Here is a 22,220-nt window from a genome sequence, read left to right on the forward strand (position 1 = left end):
ACATCACATTGCTTTTTAGCACATTACATAGTTACAGAGTAATATACCTAGGTTGAAAATAAAATCAGCAAGTTTAACCTTGAATCTCATTCATTGAGGCGATTGAACCAAAAGCAGGCAAAAAAACAAAACCCAAACATTTCAATTATTTTTGTTTCCATAAAACAGGGGTTAATCCTTATCGACTCCATAAAGGCAATCAGATTCCTCATTGGATCAACAACCTGTTCTCATACATATTAATTATACCCTTTAATATTCTGTTTTTACAAAATAAAGCATCCAAACCTTTTTTTAAAAACAAAAAATATCTATAGAATCTGAAGAGACAGCCTTTAGGTAGAGAATTCCACATCTTTGTTGTTCTTAATTTAAAGGACCCTTTCCTCTGCTGTAAGCGAAAATTACTTTCTTTTAGTCTCAATGGGTGACCTCTTGTCTTTTGTATATTCCTGCTAATGAACAGGTTAGAAAATAATGGTTTATGCTGACAATGTATCTATCAATATAGTTGATCCTTATTGTGTTTTTGTGCTTGCTGTCTTAAACAATGGCCATTCATGGAAAGTATAGCTATTAGTATTATGAGCATTTTCAATAAATTACCTGCACTTGAACAGTCCAGACCGTTAATAACTTCAAGCAGAGCTTTCAATGCTGCTGCCCTAAGCTTCTGCAATAAGTGTCCCTCTACCTAATTCCTGTTATTGGCCATGCTATAGTTTGTGTGAGGAGCCTATTACATATCTCAGTATAATATGTTTTTGACATCTGATTATGTCAACTTAATATATTTGGATAAGATTTTCTAATGATTTCATTTTTTTTTTTATTAACTTCTAAAATTATTTTATATTTTGAAAAATATTTTAAATATTTGGACATTTTTTATATATTGATATATTGTTTTATAGGATTTTTTTGACATTTTAAGATTTTGAAAAAATATTTGTAAATGTTATCCAGCAATATTAAGTCATTTGTAAATCTTACACAAAAATATCAAATTGAGACCAATATTGCACCATGTATAAACAGAACTATTGATAAAGTATCATGTATAATATAAGGCAGGGCTCATAAAAAGGGGTGGAGCTACCGCGGCCGGCGTCTGAACGACTGAGATTAGAGGAGGGAATGCGAGGAGTGTCCCCATCATGTGGTAGAGGACCCACAGGCTGGATGCCTGCCTGGGCAGTAACCACCGGTAGCCTGACTGGTTTGATCTGAGTGGCATAAGTTCCTCCTCAAGAGAGGAGGAGGTTTACTCACAAATGGTGTCTTCAAGTGGCCTAGACAGTCTACTCATGAGGGGACATGATGTCAACCTTCCCAATTATAACAACATGAAGTATGCATTGCACAGGCTACTCGGCACTTCTGTCCATAAGCAGTAAGGGTGTGGGATAAGGAACTATTGCCCAGGAATTAAAAAAAAAGTAAACAACACATACCTGGCCTCTGCTGCATCTTCATATTCTGTTTCTGGTCCTTAAATTCTGCTGTATCTTAATACAACTCCTGTTGCATCTTGAGTTTTCAGCTACTACTGAGTTATATTGCCTGATTGCACTAAAGTTTTTAAACAACATTTTATCCTGGGATATAATTAATGTCACCACTAATAATCGAGTTATCATTTTATAATTTTTGCTTAGCTCACTTGTTTTGATCATAGATGCATGAAGATACTCTAAGTTCACTATGACTCACTGCTAGAAAGTGGATAACATACTTTGAACAACAAACATAATATGATATTTAATTCCTTTGACACTTTCGCATTCTCTCCTAATTTGTGCCCTGTCCAGACATTGCTGCATTAAATAGTATTCTTTTGGTATCAGATATTTTCATGCCCTTTTTTTGATATAATTTGAGATATCGGGAGACATGTGATGAGCGCAGGTAATTTGATGAATAGGAGTAATGCTGGTCTATAATTATTCACCACTAACAACCACGGTGTTGACTTGTAGGCTCTTGACAATGACTGAACAAAACACGAATGGTTGCATGGCAAAAAAAATGAAGATAACAGTAAGAAATTAAATGTTTCTGTTTCCTATGCATAGGAAACAAGTTTATCGAGTTTCAAGGATGTCTCTGTGGACATTTAACTGACTTACATTCTGATCATACCCATTCATAGTTTAAATTTCACAGTGACACAATGGGTATGTCCATTTGTTCCGCAGGCTAACCTAATACTTTAAAAATGTATCTTATTGCATTTGATTTTTTATTTTTTTTATTTATTGCTGGAAGTCATGTTCAAAACATTACATTGAGGGTCAATGTCTATGTTACATGCACAATGTCTTAATCCAATAACATGCTTTCATTTTTTGGACTATAAGTTGTTGTTACCAAGAAGCAACCATTCAGTAATGAAGTATAAAATTATTGAACTTTTTACGTAATTCAATTTTTTAAAATAATTTTTATTTCTGCTTTTCATTTGTAAATTCTGATCTCAGACACTGAAAATAAGTGTTTATTGGCCTGCACACTTGCTGAATTTCAACAACACAATATTAGCTAAGATGATCTAGTTTTCTGTTTGTTTGGGTTTTTATTTTGTATTTGTAATTATTTCTGTGTGCATTTTATCTCTACTATCTTGATTTGTATCTCAGGATTTTTTGTTGTTTTTCATTTTTCTTTTTTTTCTTTTTACCTTCTCTCTCTTTCTGTTTAAAACATAACACTAAATACACACGATGAGTTGGACACAAATGTCTAATTACATTTTCTTTGCATGTTATTTAATGTGGTCTGTATCTGGATTTTAAAAGTCTTGAATAAACAAAAGGAATAAATAGAAACGTTAAACAATCCTATTTATTGTGAAAAATCTTTACAAAACGTTATGCATTCAGTATGGGAATATGCCATATAACAGTTTATTTCTTGGCCCCACTGCATGATTATTTGCACTATATCTCTAAAGAAGAAAAAAAAATTCCTTAAATTAATCCATCTGCATAATCCCAAATTATGAATTCTGTTTCAGGTTGTCATGCCATACATATTTGTCTAGTTCAGAATATATGTACTTTTAAAAGGCAAACCTCATACAGATACTTATCCACCCCAGCCACCCCAGTCAAATAATGACAGTAGACCCAGGACCTAGTTTCTGGGTCCCAGGTTGGAATACTCAAGCAGAGTACATTTAACATAAACTCAAATTCTTGCTTATGATGACTTTACTTGACCATCTATCAAGCCAAACAAAGAAATGTGATGATATACAGTATAAGATGTGATCATTGTAGCGCTTCATGTCCACAACCTGCCACTGAAACAAAATGACAGTACAATGTAGAGAAGGACATTATTTCTGTTTATTAAAAGGATGTTGAAATACACAGACTGCTGGTTCTAGGTATTTGCTGATTTGTAACTTTGTGGTTTACAGACTGTTCTACCCAAAGACATTACTCAAATTCCTGATTACTGGGAGAGGTTCAAGATGTTTGTGTGAGAAGAACACATTTGATTAATTAAAAGCATAAAGGTGATTTTTTTTTTTTTACTTTATCTAACCTCAGGCACAATCTTGCTGACTGATTGAAACCATTAAATTCTATTCCTAAAAAGACAGTCACATGTTTCATTATTGCAGAAGTTGGGTGACTGATTACCACAACTCTTAAGGAAATCAAAATGTGATTTCAATGTTCTGTACTTTGACTCTTATTGTTGACTATATAAAATTGTGGAAATCAATGGGTGCAATCTGGGACTAAAACGCTACACATACAATGCCTTTTGCTAATGTTTTCAAGTGCAGTCCCATAAGTGATCACTTCTGCAAAAAGATTATAAAGATACATGTGTCTCCTTCAATATTTACTGCTTTTAAAATGATAACCTATGCCCCAACATCTAAAGAAACATTTGCACATGATGAGTCCTGATGTTCTAGTTTTCTTCTTGACACCTGCTGGCACCTATCATACCTCTTACGCCACTAAAACCTCCATATTCTTTAAAAAAATAATAAAAAAAAGATATTGTGTTGGCCCTTTAGTATGACTTTGTTTCTGACAGTATTGTGAGAAATGTCTAATTTATCTTCATGGAGTCAAGATAGCGCTATCCATTTTACATCATGCTCATGTTACCCTTTACCCAGAACAAGAATAAATTGCTAAGATGCATTTAACAAAGATAAAACATATAGCCACATATTGTTCAGTAGAGGATCAGCAGGGAGCATTTATTTACTTAGCTTATGAGGAATTCCTATTCATTGTAGTAATCATGGCATTGGATTATTTATTTAATGTGTGCGTCTGTTATTGTAATACATGTGATTTAAAAAAATATATATTTTTGTTAATAGGACATATACTTGTTGGCGTTTACAATGTTGGAAACTCTGGATAACTAAAGTTATATGTGTTGATTGGAAGGGCAGTTATTGAATTTTACATATTTAATAACTATAGGGATGAGGGTAGAGGAATGGTTCTCATATTTTATTGTCACTTGGAATTCCTCAACCCACTAAAGATTGGGGAGGACCAGGAAAGACTTGACTCTACCCATCTACTAACACAAACATTTTGATTCATTATGAAACTAAAGCTGACCAAATGTGCACAAATGCTTACTTTATTTACCAGCTCCTTTTCCTTTGAGAAAAAAAATACTTTTTAAAAGTCAGCAATCAATCAATAAACATGAGTTAACAGGGAAACTAGGCCTTTAATCCCCTTGTTTTATCAAACAAGGAAACGTATTAGCAGCTACTGAAGTAGAGCTATGACCTCTGCCTTTTTGGACCCTCACTTCTGTCTGTAAAACTCCCTGGTATTTCCTTTAGTCTTCTGATTGCTGACTGGTGTTAAGGATTTTCCTACACAAATTTTTAACTGTATATATAATGTGAAAGTAAGAATCCCAAAGCAAAAGAATATTGCTTTCTGATTGTTTTACTCCACATGAGAAGACAAATTCTTTGAAGTTTAACATGAAACATTTCCTTATGAAAACAGAAGCAGAGACTATACGTAAGTAATTCTTGGTTAGTCTGACAAAGTAATTGATGAAGATCAATACCATGGGACTCTGTGGCCAAGCATTGATCCTGTACTGAGAGTGGGAACATACCTCTCAACTTGTCAATGCAGTACGTAAGGAGATACCTTAACCTAACCTGAGAGCGTGTCAGCCTCTTCCAAGTTGATACACCCTAGTTAAGTCACTGATTGATCAGCTATGCATGTGCTTCATCTTCATTGACTAACCTGTGCATGCTTAAAAACTGTTTGCACACATATAGAGTATATTTTTTCTGGTGTTCTGGTAACCTAGATATCACTTGAAGCAATTTATTCAACTAATATGACCAGTATGTCATCCTATTTCAGCTTTCAGATGTCAGCTCTTGAGTCCTAGGAGGCTTAGCTATGCTGTCCTTGTGGCAGGACTGCTGCCTGTTCGTAAATTGTTGTGTGACTCTCTGTATTTTTCCCCTGTATTGTGCTGTATTCTTGTATTTTGCCTACCTTCCATTTGGGAAGCCCCATACGAATGGGTTCTGTTCGCCTCCCAAACGAGGACCGCCTCGATACCCCATTTAGAATGTTTGGTTAGAATGTTCACACCTCGTTAACTAGCCACTTATTTGTATAAGAGACTGAGTTAGTTCTACTATTTGAGGTTCCCGAACAGAATATGGATATATTGTTCATTAGTCGAACCAACCACCGAACGGGGAGACATGTGCCTCCAATTGACTATTGTAACACCAGAAAACCGCAAGGTTCTAAATGGTCGGATGGGTGGCCGCCGTTAGGTATGACCGAACACGTGGTGGCGGCCATCTTTGCACACGAACGCCCAGCGGTGTTTGGTCATCGAGTGTGTGGAACTATAATTGGACACTCAACCTTGCGAACATCGATGTACTTCCATCTTGTTCGTGTGTTCATTCCCTTCGTCTAGAAAGAGCGGCATTCGACTGGATTGAACGAACAAACCCCAGGCACACAACTACCCAGTTCATGAACACTTATATTCGTTATTTGAATCGTGAGAACTCCTGAAAGAAGACCGGTCAAAGCATACAACCACATGAAACTGTTTTGGGGCTACGCCTCATGGTGACCGGTCTAAACTTCACCGAATCCCGTTCCTGTTCTACAAAACGGATTAGAGCGGTATTTCAACAGATTGGGTGCTCAGATCCCTGCTATTCGGTGAAGTGTTTCGTGGAGTTCTGATTAATATTATGGGAGTTATGGTGTTTTAAAATATTCTTGAATTTTCTGTACTTGGGAGATAAGTGCCTAAGGACAATTATTTAATTCGATTATCTTACCAAGTACAGAAAAGGACCCTGGGAAATATGTCTTTGTTCCGTGTCCCTAACAAGGTCCACCAGGGGAAAAACCCTGGAATGTAATTAAAGAAACCCCTTGCATGGGAAATTGTATAAAAGCCAGCTGTGGCTCAATAAAAACCAGTTGACTCCCAAAGCTGTGTATCGTCCAGTTGTTGGGGAATTGATATGGGATTGCTGCGATACGCTTGACTGCTGATTAAGTCTACCAGCGGAGATATTGCAGTTAATACTTCTACTCCGCTACAGGGAGCATTTGCGGATTGCTTTCCACCTCATTCGGCTCCCGAACGAGGACCTCCCCAGTGCCCCTTGGAGTGTTCAAACCAATCAATTAGAACATTGGCAACTTGGAATATAAGTGTTAAACCGCAAGGGAAGTAATTAATTAGCACTTCTCTGGGTGGCCGCCGTTTGTACAGATGAACACCGGCCAGGGGGAGTGTTTGTGTCACCCAGGGACCCCACAAACGGGGATGGTTCTGGACGGTTGCCGTTCTGGGGGTCCCTGGGATTGCTGGGGACACTCTTTGGGGACAATGGCGTTTTGGTGGGCTTTCTGTGCCTGGGAGCCCAGGAGGCAGGAGCCTTTCCCTCGCTGGGACTATCAGGTACAATGGGTCCTGGGAAGAAGACCCCCCTGCCACGGGAAGTGGGAAACCCTGTATTTGGGTGGCGGGAACTGGGGACAAAGGAACTGGAGTTCCTGTCCTCCGCAAAGGCCTCTGGGAAGGAGAGGACCCTGGGAGGGACACATGGCTGGAACAAGGGACAAAGGGACTGGGGTTCCAGTTCCATTATACGACCCTGGGAGGGGACAATGTCCATATGAGTGATCCACCCCTTGCATGGGGAAAGTATAAAGCCAAGTATGGCCAATAAAGTGGTTGTTGTACCCCTGGAACTGTGTGTCATCCAGTTACTGGGGAAAATGGGTCTTTTACTTCATTAATATAACCAAGTTACCCAGGGCCCGCTACAGTCCTATATTACAGTTTTTCATCGCTCACACAGAATTTGTGTTACCTCTCTGTCCTTCTTGTTCTCCCAGTTCTGCCCAGTTTGTTTTAGAATTTTCAGTTTCAGCCTTTATTTGATCTATGATTCTTTTATGCCATTCTCTCCCATTGTGCCATTCTCATGCCACTTTGTATACACGTCTACTATAAATACTGTATTCTTATACACCTCATATGTATTAACACTTTACAGAGGCTCTATACACATAAGAACCACAATGGCCTGCTGTAGTGTATATAGTACCAGCATACATGACAAAAACTGAGGGACCCATGGGTGCCTGCAACGTTACATGTTGTATTAAGACTGCACCAAAAAGCAAGTTAATTATCCCTGCCCTGGGGCTCGATGGGGCCTTAATGCTGATTGTAGAATTGTTTGTATACCACATATTACATTGTACCTTTTATAATTTTAATGTGTTCATTTTTTTCTTTTTTTTTGCACTATTGTCTGTTTCATTCTGTTTTATATGTACATTAAATGATTTGTATGGTTGGAAAACCCTTATAGTGAAGTAGTATTACTGGGTTGTGCTAATTACGGTCATCATTCTATTGTGCACGATACACTATTGCACCCACTTGTGTCTTTTATGTTTACTTACACATTAGCAATATAAATTCTGTTCATATTTAAATGGAAATTTTTGGCGGAGCTTACAGCTGATACACTCAGCCAATGAATGCCATCTCAACTTGGAAAAAAAATATATTAATAAAGTGCATTCACAATATGAAAAGTGAGGGGCTGGATGCATAAATGGGGGACAGCACAGGGAATGCTAACACTATTACCACTACAGTGTTCCGTAGTGGTTATGGTGCCCAAGTGCACCTTTAAACAAATTAATACCATATTAATTAACTTCTAATATGAATCTCACAAACACATTAATATATATTATTCACACATAAAACCATCTCACATACACATACAGACATATGAACACACATCCTGTTTTTGGCCCAGACATATAATTGCTTCACAGTGACCCCACACATATATGTATAGGCAGATCCCTCATTCACATGTCACGCAGATGCTTTAAACATATACACATGTGACAAAGGTCCAACATTTGTACAATTCTCACAAAGATGACACATGAATATACGGTACATAATGAACTGAAATAGTGTTGGATTCAGCTCCATAAAGATGTGCCAGTGTTATCACTGATCAGGTAAATCTAAGTAAAATATACCTATCCATATCACAAGTCATACACGTCACAAGTAAAGTAATGGCATAATACAAATATATGATTCAATTTTAAATCTTTAACCACAGTTTTCTACCCATCATGTCGAAGTGTTGTTTAGTTTATTTTCCTGTTAAACTGACATTCATTATAAAATATATATGGGATATATTTGTGCGGTTTTGCAGCAAGGATTATAAAAATGGGAAACTATTCAAATCAGGACGCATTATGTAACTTAAATGAATATTCCTGAAAAATCGAAAAATAGTGTTTCATTTAATTTTTTTTTTTTTTTTAAATTCAATATTCACACTTCTGTGAAGACTTTAGTATGTCACACTCCTGAGGTTATAAATACACTGTTAAGAGATAATAGGTGGGGATGGAGGTATGTATATAAGAGAAGCAATCAGCAGGAACATTCTCTTGGTTTCTGTTATTAGGACTTTTCCCCAGAATAGCTCTTTATATATAACTCCCATGGCTAACTTATGTAGTAGCTTTCTTTTGGCTTCTGATATGGAGCAGCCATTGATTGAATCCTTGTGTGTTTGGCAGTGGAGGTGAACGTTTACTGAAGGGAATAAGATAGGCCTTAGGTGTTGAGTAATATAATTACCAGCCATAAGCCAAAGCATATTCCCTGTGGTCATGTAAAATTAGTACCACAATTTACGACTTGTGTGTCCTGCATGTACTTTTTGTTTTGTCAAGGAACGCTAGTAAAGTAATATTGATGCTTACGTTTCTCTAGTGTGTCAGCATATGTTCTATATTAAGAACTGAGACCCTGCAAATGACATTGGCTGGCATTTAGCAACAGATATATGTAGACTGATGAGTTCAAATCTCTACACGGGGGCAAGAAAAACTGTTTGAAGTACAGGCTGTAAACATAATAGAACATCAATGTGGCAAGTCTAAGCGTGGTTAGCAAACATAGGATTTTATTCAGTTACGCAATTTTGCAAGTGACTTGTCAACTCACCACATCTCGCTATTTAGAGAGAAAACAAACCTTTGTTACTGTAAAAGATATAGAAGTGGATGGGTACATGGTATGTTATTTTAATGGACAGATCATGTATTCAAATTATATTTTGCAGAGAATATTGTCACGTGCAAAATAAGCTAACTATAAATGTGTATCGATGTGTGTTTGTACATCGGTGTTTGTGTGCGTGTATCTGTGACAGTTGCTGCAGAATAAAACATACCTAAAAATTAATTATCATTTAAATTGTATGTAACAGTGAAGCATATGTTAAGGTAAATATTTCTGGAGACATCAATAAAACACTCAACCTATGGGCTCGTTTATTATATCTCCAGAAACCAAGAATGGCATTTACCTCATAAAACGTTCTTCGGCATTTGTATGCCCTATATTCACAGTGCATTAAATAAATGAAGTCCCTTGGAAATTTCCACATTTTATAATGATATAAAGGCATTAAAATGTATTTTATTCTAAACAAAATTTAATTCAATGATTTACACTACATACCCAACTCTTTGTATAATTCACTAAAAGGTGTTTAATGTTTTGAGGTTTTTTTTCAGCAGTGCCTTTGTAGAGTATTTAAGCTATAGTTGACCCATGTCCCAGCTGCAAATTTTTCCAATTTTCCCAATTACCACTGGGATCTTGGTTGCTTGTATGCCTAACCACATCCCTACACAGTTACTTGTATTCTTAAAGCAAAGTAACGGTTATGCCATATCTTTCCATTTATTTATGAATATATTTAAAAAGCTCTGAAAATAATACTTTTCCAGAACTTTATTTAGGACCTTATTTTGCTCCTTGGTCTTCATGGTCTATTTGATTAGATAACCTCTCAAAAAAATGTAGGTGCTTTCTAGAAACAGGTGTGTTTATTTATCTTTTTATCTTTATTTTTTTTATTGAAAAAAAGGTATCATCGTGTTTAATAATGCATAAAACATATTACAATTCTAAATGTTATAACATCATATATATATATATATATATATATATATATATATATATATATCTATATATATTTATATATATGCGCTCCTCCTCTTTTTCCCTCTATTGGTAAGTTTTTTCTCACTTGATCTGTTTCACACCCTTTTAGTTCCTCTTATTGTTACTTCCAAATCCTTTTTTGGTAACCAAAATTTTTATTACAATTTCTGCCATACAGATTCTTTTTTTTTTTTAATTTTCAGTCGAAGTGTTTCAGCCCTCAAAATGTTTTTCACCTGGCACAAGTATACTTCCAATATTATCTAAAGTTTTATTTATTTTCACTCTGGAGTTCATAATATTATTTTTTATAATAATTTACTAAAGGTTTTAAAGTCTCAAACCATTGATGAGATCAATGTAAAATTGTATCCATCTCTCTTTTAATTCAGTGAAAAGATTAACTAATTTGCTTTCATATAATGCTAAAAATGTGATAATCAAAGAGTTGTCATCAGAGTAAATCTCACATGTTCTTCTCACTGGCTATTTTATTCATAAACTTAAATCATCATTTGTATAGGATCATTAACCATGGTATTTCCATCCAAACTGATATAATACAACAAACTTATTTATTCACATGTATCATAAAGATTTGGGATGCATCCAGGATTAGGTACATGTAAAGGAAAACTAAAAAAAGTAGTTATAGTGCAGAATGTCTTGCTTATACCCTAAAAACAGAACAATTCATAGAGGAGCATTCAGAATGCAAAATATCACAATAATAATATACATTATATTTTACAAAATTGCTTGACTGGATATTACCTCTGGACTAGGAGTAGACTAATGTCCAACGTGAGCAAATTCTCACCATACATCAGATGTGCAACTGTCCTTGGTGGATAATCAGCATCCTTCAATAAATTGCTGGAGGTATACAGCAGGATATAATAATAATAATAATAATAATAATAATAATAATAAAGGAATAAAAAAGGAATCAGATGTGATAGGGTAAAATCAAAATTAGCAATTATGATTCAATAGGAGTATAGTAGGATAACATAAACATATTTATATATTTATATATATATATATATATATATATATATATATATATTTTAAATGCTCAATGTTTAATTCTTGTGAAATCATTGACAAACTTTCCCCAGAAAGTGCATAATGTGTATAAGCCTTGCGAATGGTCCCTGCTGCTTCCTCTACTCTGCGTAGAGTGGGGTGGAGGGAATAATATAACAGAACCGTACAAACCTCTACCACTTTCTCCTAAGAATATCATCTATGCTCTAAGGTAATAATATTAGAACCAGGCTGGGTGGACTCCAAACCCCTAAGGCCAATGTTAAGTGGGTCAGGGGAAGCCCAGTCCCCTGGTCCCAAGTATTACACTGGTGTTTTTTTATATTCATAAACAGTTATTGTTTATTACTTTAGTATGGTTGCTGTAATATATGATGTTTTTTTTCTGTAGCCTAGTTTTAAAGTAAAGATGAGCTTAAATCGAAAAGTGCAAGGATTCCCAAACAGTGCAAACACCCACATAACACATATTAAATGCATATCTAAAGAGAGAAGTCCCAAAGGTATCTGTTGTCACAGACCAAACATCCTGAGAATGCAGAGAGAACTCTGAAAACAGTTAAAAGGATAAGATGTGCTCTTTTTTACTCTAACAGAGTGTATACTGGGCAGCAGTAAGTGATAATACTGGACATTGTAGATTAACATGTATAGAAAAGCAGTTACAAATAGGATCTGGATGACTATCTGATGCTCCTATACTTTTCTTCAGTTTAATATAAAACAAAGTATATTCTGCAAAACACAACAGTATTTTCACTGCACATGGGTAGGCACCGTTGCTATGCTAGCCAATGCATTAGATGTGTTTTCCTGAGGCCTGGCTAATATGTGCCTTTTTGGGAACCTACCGAAATAATATGGGAATCCAATTTGGGCTCTGGCCTAGCGGTCAATACACATGGTGTTTATAACCTACTTCCTTGGCAGAGGAAACTTATAGGGTTAACACATCTGGTACTTTTCTTGCACCTGTTTTACAGCTGTGGCACGGAATGCTACAAAATATTTTTGTGATGAGGAAATCCCAGTGCAATTTGGTCAATTGTGCAAACACCCATTTTAATTGGATTTGTTTCTTTTGTTTAACCCCTTAAGGACCAAACTTCTGGAATAAAAGGGAATCATGACATTTCACACATGTCATGTGTCCTTAAGGGGTTAATGAGATCTTTAACAGTATTGACACTGCGTGTGCTAACACCCCATTTCTGTTTCTGTTTCCTTCTTTTCCTTTGACCTGTGGTGTTTTGGGTCCACATGAAGATATTACACCAAGGAATATAAAGAGGATTCCATTGCATGTTAATCTGCCCAAGCTCTGGAAAATGGGTGAGTATTCTCTTTCATTACACACTTGTAATGTGAGTTTGAAGCAAGTATTTATAGAGTAATGTGAGATTGTTCCTGCCTGGAGCACCAGTCCGTCTTCATTTATTTTATTGACATAATTCACGAAAATTAAAAATACGTATTCTATTAAAGGCAGAGTTGGGACTTAGGTGCGTTTTAATACACAATTAAAAATATAAGCTATAAATATAACACTCATAAATTGTGAGTTCATATTTTTTTTATAGTTCTCAAATTATATCCTAATTTGGGTTTTAATAAAAAGACATGGTTACTGATTTGCAAGTAGCCTGTGAGGGATACATGTGTCCACATTCCTTTCAGGACATTTATGAGCATCCTGCTGTAAAATCTGAAGATTCATTTTTAAACATATTTTGCTCCCAATGTTACTAGATGTGTCTTGCAGAACTTTACAGTGCTCTTATGTGCTCCTTTTCAAATTCAAAATTATTTTAAGGGATATATAAATCATTACTTTAAAATGTGTATATTACACAGACCTACCAGACAACTACAAATAACCTTGTTTTATTATGTATCATAAAAATCTTGCACTCTTGTTGGTTTACTCCTATTATTCAGCAGAAATTAGGGCAGTCAATGACTTTCAGCAGTGAGGACATTTTTGAAATTCCATCTAGGTGAACGGTATGACAGTGGTTTCAGGAAATTCACTATTTTCATTTACACAACTGTATTAACTCTTTGGATGACACACGGGTGAGTAACGCATGCCCTAACAGTACACAGTTATCAGGCACTAAAAATTAAACACACACATATGAATATAATGAGATTGACATTTAATTCAATCCTTATTTGCTGTACCTTGATATAAAATAAAAAACATTCACAGATAAGTCTAGCTGATCATGGTCCTTTTAATATATACAAAATATTCTATGAAGTGTTTCAATATGAAGTCTCCTATCATTTTAATTATCATCTACTTTGGACAATACCAAGAACCTTGACATATTTGGTCCGTTCCCTTTGTATCTGAGTGTCAGGGATAACATAATATAAATTATATGTTTTTGCATCACTTTTTAATGTCTGCGTTGTTTAATTCCCTTTTATGTATTGTGCACATTTATGGTTTTTAGATCACATCACTGTGTGATTATATAGAGAAGATTATTACCCACATGTTTAACTAGCTAACACCAGACCACTCCCGGACCTTCTCACAAATCAATAGACGCACCGACTTACGAGGAACCTTGGGCGCAGCATTGTTAGCATGCACAATCTTATCACCAGAAAGACAGATTGCACATTAAATATAAATGTTTAGTTCAGAAGCAAAAAACAAATATCCCATATAATTAACCTGTAGTACATCTCAGTTTCCCCACTTCATGGATGAAGTCAGACTACTAGGAAGAACAACTTTTTGTTATGGACAATTGTATATTGTATGAATATATTGATATACAGAAACCATTTTACTTGAGGAGGTGTAGGCAACCTTTGGACCTCCATATGGTGTGGACTACATCTCACACAATGGTCTTACTATCATAATGCTGGCAAACTATCAGGGGAGATGTAGTTCACAACATCAGGAGTGCCGAAGTAGACCAGGCACCAGAGCTCTAGCAGCCATGTGGGGAACACATGGGATATACACAACAAAGCATATCCTGTAACAACCACCTATATTAGCTTCTCTAGGTGTCACTGAGTTTTGACACATGGGGAACACATGAGCAATATACAACAAAGCATATCCACTAAGTAACACCTAAGTCAGCTGTCACTGGGGGCATGAAAATAAAGCTACAACCAGGACCTTCAGAGAATAGGCTACTGTTCACAAAGGAGTTGTATTCAGATTGCAACAGTGGGTGGGTGGTTTGCGGATCTTTATCAGTCACAATAGTATTCACCTCCCAGAGTACATTCACTTAGCTAAATCTGTCTGTATCCCAAGTCACAGGATCAGGTATGTGATGGCCAATATTACACATCAATAAACATCTTAAGGCATATGTAATGCAATAAAGCATATTATAGACATGGAGAGTGTGGCTAAACATTATTTTAGCTCTTAGATATCAAATTGTCTGCAATTTTCCAAAACGTTGCCATTTACTACACTCTATATTAGCATGTTACTTTACATACTAGCGTAATAGTGGAAATTGAAACTATCACATAAATTCTGCGGTTGCTGACTCAAACAAAGGCAAAAATACACAATATGTAAAGTTTTTCAACACCCCCCCACAAAAAAAACATACAACATTCCTTCTTGAGTCCAACATGCATATCATATTTCCCCCTTGTAAGGTAGACCAATCTGTCTTATGGAACATCTCGATGGCAAGACCATTCTTTTGGAATGCCTTACCTCAATATATAAGACTTTCCCCTGTTCTCTAGCTCTTTATGACAGTCTTAAAACAAATCTTTAAGAGAGCATATTGATAAATGTCTACCTCTTTGTCATCTTACACTACTTCTACATGTTCTTTAACTCTATTTTTTGTTGTTGTTTCTGTTTATCTGTCTTTGCCAAACACATCTTATAAATCAATTATACTGGCAAATGCTTACTAAGAGCCCAGAGTGTTTGGTGTGTTTTAGTGGATCACTAATGTCAAAAGTAATGACTGGTGTGTAAAGGTATATAGTAGAAAACAGTAGTGTGCATTTGTTAGTATAGATCCCAGTCCTTTAAGATTCAAAGTAAAATGCAATGTGTATAAGTATATCACAGAGCTCCATATCAATAGATTGCACAGTGCAAGGTGTATGTGTGTCTCACAGAGCTTTCCAGTAATAAAACAAACAGTAAATCCATGCTTGGTTGGAAAATATGTTGACGATATTTACAAAATATATTTACAACCTAATGTACTGGATCTGGTGTCTTTAACTTGTCCTGCAGGCTCTGCAATGTAAAAATAAAAGGCAGTAGTTAGATTGCTGCTCAGGGTCAACTAGTGGCAGTCACTCGGACAGAAACTAGTTTTGTATGAGCAGTTGCCTCCCAATGCTTCCCTACAAGAAAGCATTGGATTGCCTGAAATCCTCAAGATTCATGAAGTTATGATCTCGGCTATAGAGATAGGGCTGGCTGCAAAAACAGCAATGGAGTAAAGGTAAGTAAAAGTGCTTTTTACACCATTCTTGGGGGGAGAGGGGCATTATTATTATTATATTTATATAGCACCAACAGATTCCGTAGCGCTTTACAATGAGTGGACTAACAAACATGTAATTGTAACCCGACAAGTTTGACGCACTAGAATAGAGGGCTTGAGGGCCCTGCTCAATGAGCTTACATGCTAGAGGGAGTGTGGTAAAGTGACACGAAAGGTAAGGGACATGTTAGGGAAGTAGATTGGTAGAATAGTATTCACTGAAGACTTTATTTTTTATTTTTTTATGACAGTTGCAGGAGAGGAATCAGTTGGGAGCCATTAACAGTTTAATTGATACGGTTAATACGGTTTTGTAAAAAAAAAAAAGAGTTTTTAATGATTTTTTTGAAGGGGTGGAGACTTGGTGAACGTCTAACGGAAAAGGGAAGAGAAGTCTTGAAGGCGAGCATCAGAGGTGGGAGTACAGACAGAGGATAAATGTAGGTCTTCGGCAGAGCGTAAGGGCCTAGACAGGACATACTTGTGTAGTAGGGAGGATAGATAGGTGGGAGTAGCATTATGTAGAGATTTGAAAGCAAGAATCAGAATTTTATATTGAGCCCTACGTCTTACGGGAAGCCAATGTAGGGACTGACAGAAGGGTGAGGAGCGGGAGGTGCGGGCGGACAGGAAAATGAGCCGCTGCATTCATTATAGATTGCAGTGGGGCAAGTTGGGAGCACGTAAGACCACTGAGAAGCGGATTACAGTAGTCAAGGCGAGAGAGTGCAGTGGCATGGACCAGCACCTTGGCCTCATTTGGCGTTAAGTAGGGGCAGATGTGCGCAATGTTTTTGTGATGCAAGTGGAAGGATATGGAGATCGACTGGACATAAAGGGTGGAGGAGAGGTCGGAGTCAAAGAGAACACCTAGGCAGCGAGCAAGCCTGGTGGAACTGATGGTAGCCAGACAGAAATGGAAGTAGACAGAAATGGGAGCAACATTTGAGGGAGGAAAGTCCAGAAGTTCTGTTTTGGACAAGTTGAGCTTAATGAAGTGGGCAGCCATCCAGTTAGAAATAGCAGAGAGGCAGTCAGAGACACTAGTCAAGAGGGGCGGCGAGAGATAGATTTACATGTCATCCGCCTAGAAGTGATATTGGAAGCCAAAGGAGCAAATTAGTTGGCCAAGTATAGTGTAGTATAGGCAGTATAGATCAAAAACAGTAGGGGACCAAAGACTGAATCTTGGGGGCAACAACAGAGAGGGGTTGGGGGGAAGAGGCAGAGCCAGGAAAAGAAACACTAAAAGAGTGCTGTTAGAGGTATAAGGAGCACAAGGAGAGAGCAATTTATTGTAGATCGAGTGTACGGAGGATGAGAAGAAGCTGTTGATGATCAACAGTGTCAAAAGCAGTGGAAAGGTCAAGGAAAATTGGGATTTTGCAGTGAGTAGATCGTTGGATACTTTGGTCAGAGCCATTTCCACAGAGTGCTTAGTGTGGAAAACTGAAGTAGGTCGAGCGGAGAGTTTGACTCTAGGAAGTCTGTCAATCTCACATACACAAGTCTTTCAAGGATCTTGGACACAAAAGGCAGTAGCAAGATAGGGCAGTAGTTGGATGGGGAGTTAGGGTCAAGGTTGGGCTTTTTAAGAATCGGGGTTGCAGTTGCATGTTTGAAGGGTGATGGAAATATGCCAGTGGAGAGGGAGAGATTGAGATAGGGCATAAAATAAACAAGTAATTCAACGCTATCGCATTAGGAATACATGTTTTGTATTCCTAAAGCTATAGAGTTCTGTCAAGCTTTCTTCATGAGATGCTCCATTTTTATTTGATGTTATATTAAAAAGTTTGCACATGACCTCATGATTCAGTTTAGACAAGGCAAAGAAAAGGCAATTATTGCAAATGAAGAGGGAAAATAAACAGCGTTTCATCTCTCCTCTGTATGCTGACAGCCAGGTGTGCAAAGAGCTTATATCTATAACTAACAGGGACTCAAGAAGGAGGCACCCGGTTGCAGGATAAAAAGGATTTCTGCATTTAGTTTTATTTTACACACTTTACAAATGCAATCTTTTAAATATAAGGATAAAGAAACATAATATTAAAACCCAGTGACAATGAGCGTCCTACTAGAAAATGAGTATGAAACAAATACATCAGAAAAGACTTTACAATACTGGAGCGCTTAGTATACACAGTTCTACAGGGGTAAAGTGAAGTTATTTAGTAATTGTGTATTACACACTCTTTGAATGCCTGCTACCACACTTCAAAGTGATCCCTTCACCACATAAAAGAAATAGAAATTATAGTGTTAAGAAGTGGAGCAATATTAGCACTGAAGAACACAACCCCTTTTCCACATGCAATCAAGTAAAGAAATTTATACTTATATTGCTTGTTGCTTAATGTCCCAATCCAAGCTCAGCATATATGGGAAAAAATATATATAAAAAGGATCATAGAACAGATCTGCATGAATTAGTAGGTGTTATTCAATTCTAAACTCACTGAGTAAAATTAGCTTAACCCCTTAAGGACACACGACATGTGTGACATGTCATGATTCCATTTTATTCCAGAAGTTTGGTCCTTAAGGGGTTAAATAGCTAATGAAAAATGTATTACCACAAGTTAAAAAACGGATAATCATTAATACAAAGCAGGCTGCAAAAAATAATAATCAAAGAAAAATGATAAAAACATAAAATCACTGCTAAGCTGACATACGCTTAGCAGATTACTGCTCAATTGATACAAAAGTGAAACTAAACACTATCAACATGTACAGCAGGTTACTGCTTACTAGATGTGGTGGTGAGTATAACGGTAAATCCGTTTACTCACAAACAGGTTTTCCCGCTCTGGGAGGTATCTCCTGTGCCAAGATCAGGCTGATCGTCTGTGGGGTGCCTTTCTTTTCTCCTTGATCCGGATAGCGTCTAAACTTGCTGTTGCTTTTCGAAACGCCCGGCTTCCAAAACAGGCTCCGCCCCCTTATCGACGTACTTCCGTGTCTACGCGTTTCTCCGTTCACAGACGGCTTCGTCAGGACGTGAAGTGTTTGAGTGTTCCCTCTATCTGGGAGTTTTTATATGCCTCGCTTTGCACACAATTGGTGCATTTGGACATTGCCCACATATGTTAGGCATATTTATCAATAAACATGAATTTATCTCACCAGATAGGGATAAAACAGGTTAGACATTGGTATAGCTCTGTAATGAAATGAGCTTTCCCACCTTTAAATACTCTTCTGCAAATGTCTTCTGCAAATTTGTCAATAATGAAAAATTAATCCATCACCAATAAATATGATCAAAATAATGACATAATTAATTAATAACCACTGATATTTCGAACACTTTGAAAAATATCACCCAGTGTTTCCTAACTTTGTTTGTTCCCTCAGATGTTTGGGAATGGCCATATGCATGTGACTGAAGACAAGACAAAATAAAGCACTTAGCACCCCTTCACAGGAGCCAGCAACACAATGCTCTCAGATTATGTTATTTTCCTTTTCAGTGTATTTTGCTGGTAATGAAATTAAAGGTTCGGTTCTCTGAAATCATCTGTCCTGTCTTGCTTAACTGAGTTTCATTGTGCCCCGTATCACTTGGCTGTCATCACATGTGTGTACATGTTAAACCTACACACACAACAAACACAGCTTGAATTATCGCACATGTTATTCACATGTCTGACATGTGTACCAGTTCAAAAGTTGTAGAGATGTATGAGATTGGATGTTTCTTTCGAGAGATTTCCTTCAGTTGAGTTAAGAGGGAAAGATAATCTTCACAGAGCTACAATGCAGATCATGTCCTAAAATGCCAAAAGCAGAATATATTTGGTTTTTATCTAAGGTATACTGATGCTGTAAGGATCCAGCAAGATTTCTCATTGAAACACAGGATTCATGATTCGTCCTAATTCTGGAGGATTAACAGACTGTGTGAGGTTTGATACTGTATTACACTCAGTATCTCTGTATTACACATTGCATCCCTGTATTACACTTAGCATCTCTGTATTACACACAGTATCTCTATATTATAAGGGGGGACCTTAAATACTAAAAAGGGGGGAGGGCCTAAGGTCCTCCCCCCTGGCCCCCACCCCTGAGCGGTGGGTGGGGGCCCTAAATACTAATAAGGGGGGGACCTAATGTCCTCCCCCCTGACCCCCACCCCTGAGCGGCGGGTGGGGGCCCTGAATACTAAAAAAGGGGGGGGGACCTAAGGTCCTCCCCCCTGGACCTCACCCCTGAGCGGCGGGTGGGGCCCTAAATACTAAAAAGGGGGGGGACCTAAGGTCCTCCCCCCTGGCCCCCACCCCTGAGCGGCGGGTGGGGGCCCTAAATACTAATAAGGGGGTGGACCTAATGTCCTCCCCCCTGGCCCCCACCGCTGAGCGGCGGGTGGGGGCCCTAATTACTAAAAAGGGAGGGGACCTAAGGTCCTCCCCGCTGGCCCCCACCCCCTGAGCGGTGGGTGGGGGCCCTAAATACTAATAAGTGGGGGGACCTAATGTCCTCCCCCTGGCCCCCACCCCTGAGCAGTGGGTGGGGGCCCTAAATACTAATAAAGGGGGGAACCTAATGTCCTCCCCCCTGGCCCCCACCCCTGAGCGGCGGGTGGGGGCCCTAAATACCAATTGGGGGGGACCTATTGTCCTCACCCCCGGCCCCCACTCCTGAGCGGCGAGTGGGGGCCCTAAAAAAAATGCCCCCCCCCCAGGTGACTACGGGTCCCCAAACCTCCTCACCCTAAAAATAATGAGGGGGGGGACCTTTAACTAAGAACCTGTAAAGAAAAAGAAAAAAAACTTACCATTGGATGTTTTATTTCTTCTAAAATCTTCTTTTTTCAGCCCCAAAAAAGGCCAAATAAGAAACCATAATAACCGACGCAATTAAAAAAAAAAATACGAGCGCAAAAAAAAATTATCCATCTTCACCCATGGAGGGCTCCGCGCAGACTGAGCTCTGCAGGGCGGGGGAAGGCTTATAAAGCCTTGCCCCGCCCTGCAATTAGGCTCAGAGCACTCTGATTGGTGGGTCTAAGCCATCCAATCAGAGTGCTCTGACAGGTAAATGAAGAGACTGACAGGTAAGTCTCTACATTTACCTGTCACAGCACTCTGATTGGTTGGTTTGAAATCCACCAATCAGAGTGCTCTGTGTCATTTTACACAGCGTAAGCCTTCCCCCGCCCTGCAGAGCTCAGTCTGCGCGGAGCCCTCCATGGGTGAAGATGGATTATTTTTTTTTGCGCTCGTTTTTTGCGTCGGTTATTATGGTTTTTTATTTGGCCTTTTTTGGGGCTGAAAAAAGAAGATTTTAGAATGGTAAGTTCCAATGGTAAGTTTTTTTTCTTTTTCTTTACAGGTTCTTAGTTAAAGGTCCCCCCCTCATTATTTTTAGGGTGAGTGGGGTAGCTAGGGGTATACTTTTTTTTTTTGGGGGGGGGGTGCCTAGGGGTTTGGGGACCCCTAGTCACCTGGGGGGGCATTTTTTTTAGGGCCCCCACCCGCCGCTCAGGGGTGGGGGCCAGGGGGGAGGACATTAGGTTCCCCCCCAATTTGTGTTTAGGGCCCCCACCCACCGCTCAGGGGTGGGGGTCAAGGGGGAGGACATTACGTCCTCCCCCCTTACTTTTGTTTAGGGCCCCCACCCACCACACAGAGGTGGGGGCCAGGGGGGAGGACATTAGGTCCTCCCCCCCTTACTTTTGTTTAGGGCCCCTACCCACCACACAGAGGTGGGGGCCAGGGGGAGGACATTAGGTCCCCCCCCCAAACACAGGTTACTGGCTATGGGGGGATAATGTATAATAAACACAGGTTACTGGCTATGGGAGGATAATGTATAATAAACGGCGAACGCGAATTTCCGCAAATGTTCGTACCTGGGGAGCTGGGGGGGTGCCGTTGATGTGGAGCAAGACGCAGCAGCAGAAGAGGACTCAGCCGAGGAGGTTATGGAGGAGGATGGAGTAGGAGGAGTAGAGGAGGTGGCAGCAGGCCTGCCTGCAAGTCGTGGCGGTGTCACCAACTCCTCTGCAGAGCCACGCATTCCATGCTTGGCAGCCGTCAGCAGGTTTACCCAATGCGCAGTGTAGGTGAT

General features: G+C 38.5%; 1 protein-coding gene across 2 annotated transcripts in view; it reads left to right on the forward strand.

Annotated features, from left to right (window-relative positions):
* LOC134601097 (beta-4C adrenergic receptor-like) overlaps positions 1 to 22,220 on the forward strand; it is a 69,189-nt gene that overhangs the window by 28,185 nt on the left and 18,784 nt on the right. Inside the window, exon 2 of one of the 2 annotated variants that reach the window (XM_063445528.1) lies at positions 12,898 to 12,946. The exons of the other annotated variant lie outside the window; for it this stretch is intronic. Coding sequence (XP_063301598.1) covers positions 12,898 to 12,940 — 43 coding nt within the window. The 3' untranslated portion in view covers positions 12,941 to 12,946. Of the gene's footprint in view, positions 1 to 12,897; positions 12,947 to 22,220 lie in introns of those variants that run through there. 2 annotated transcript variants of the gene reach the window in all.

Source organism: Pelobates fuscus, chromosome 3 (genome assembly GCF_036172605.1).
Source record: "Pelobates fuscus isolate aPelFus1 chromosome 3, aPelFus1.pri, whole genome shotgun sequence".
NCBI classification, from domain to species: Eukaryota; Metazoa; Chordata; class Amphibia; order Anura; family Pelobatidae; genus Pelobates; species Pelobates fuscus.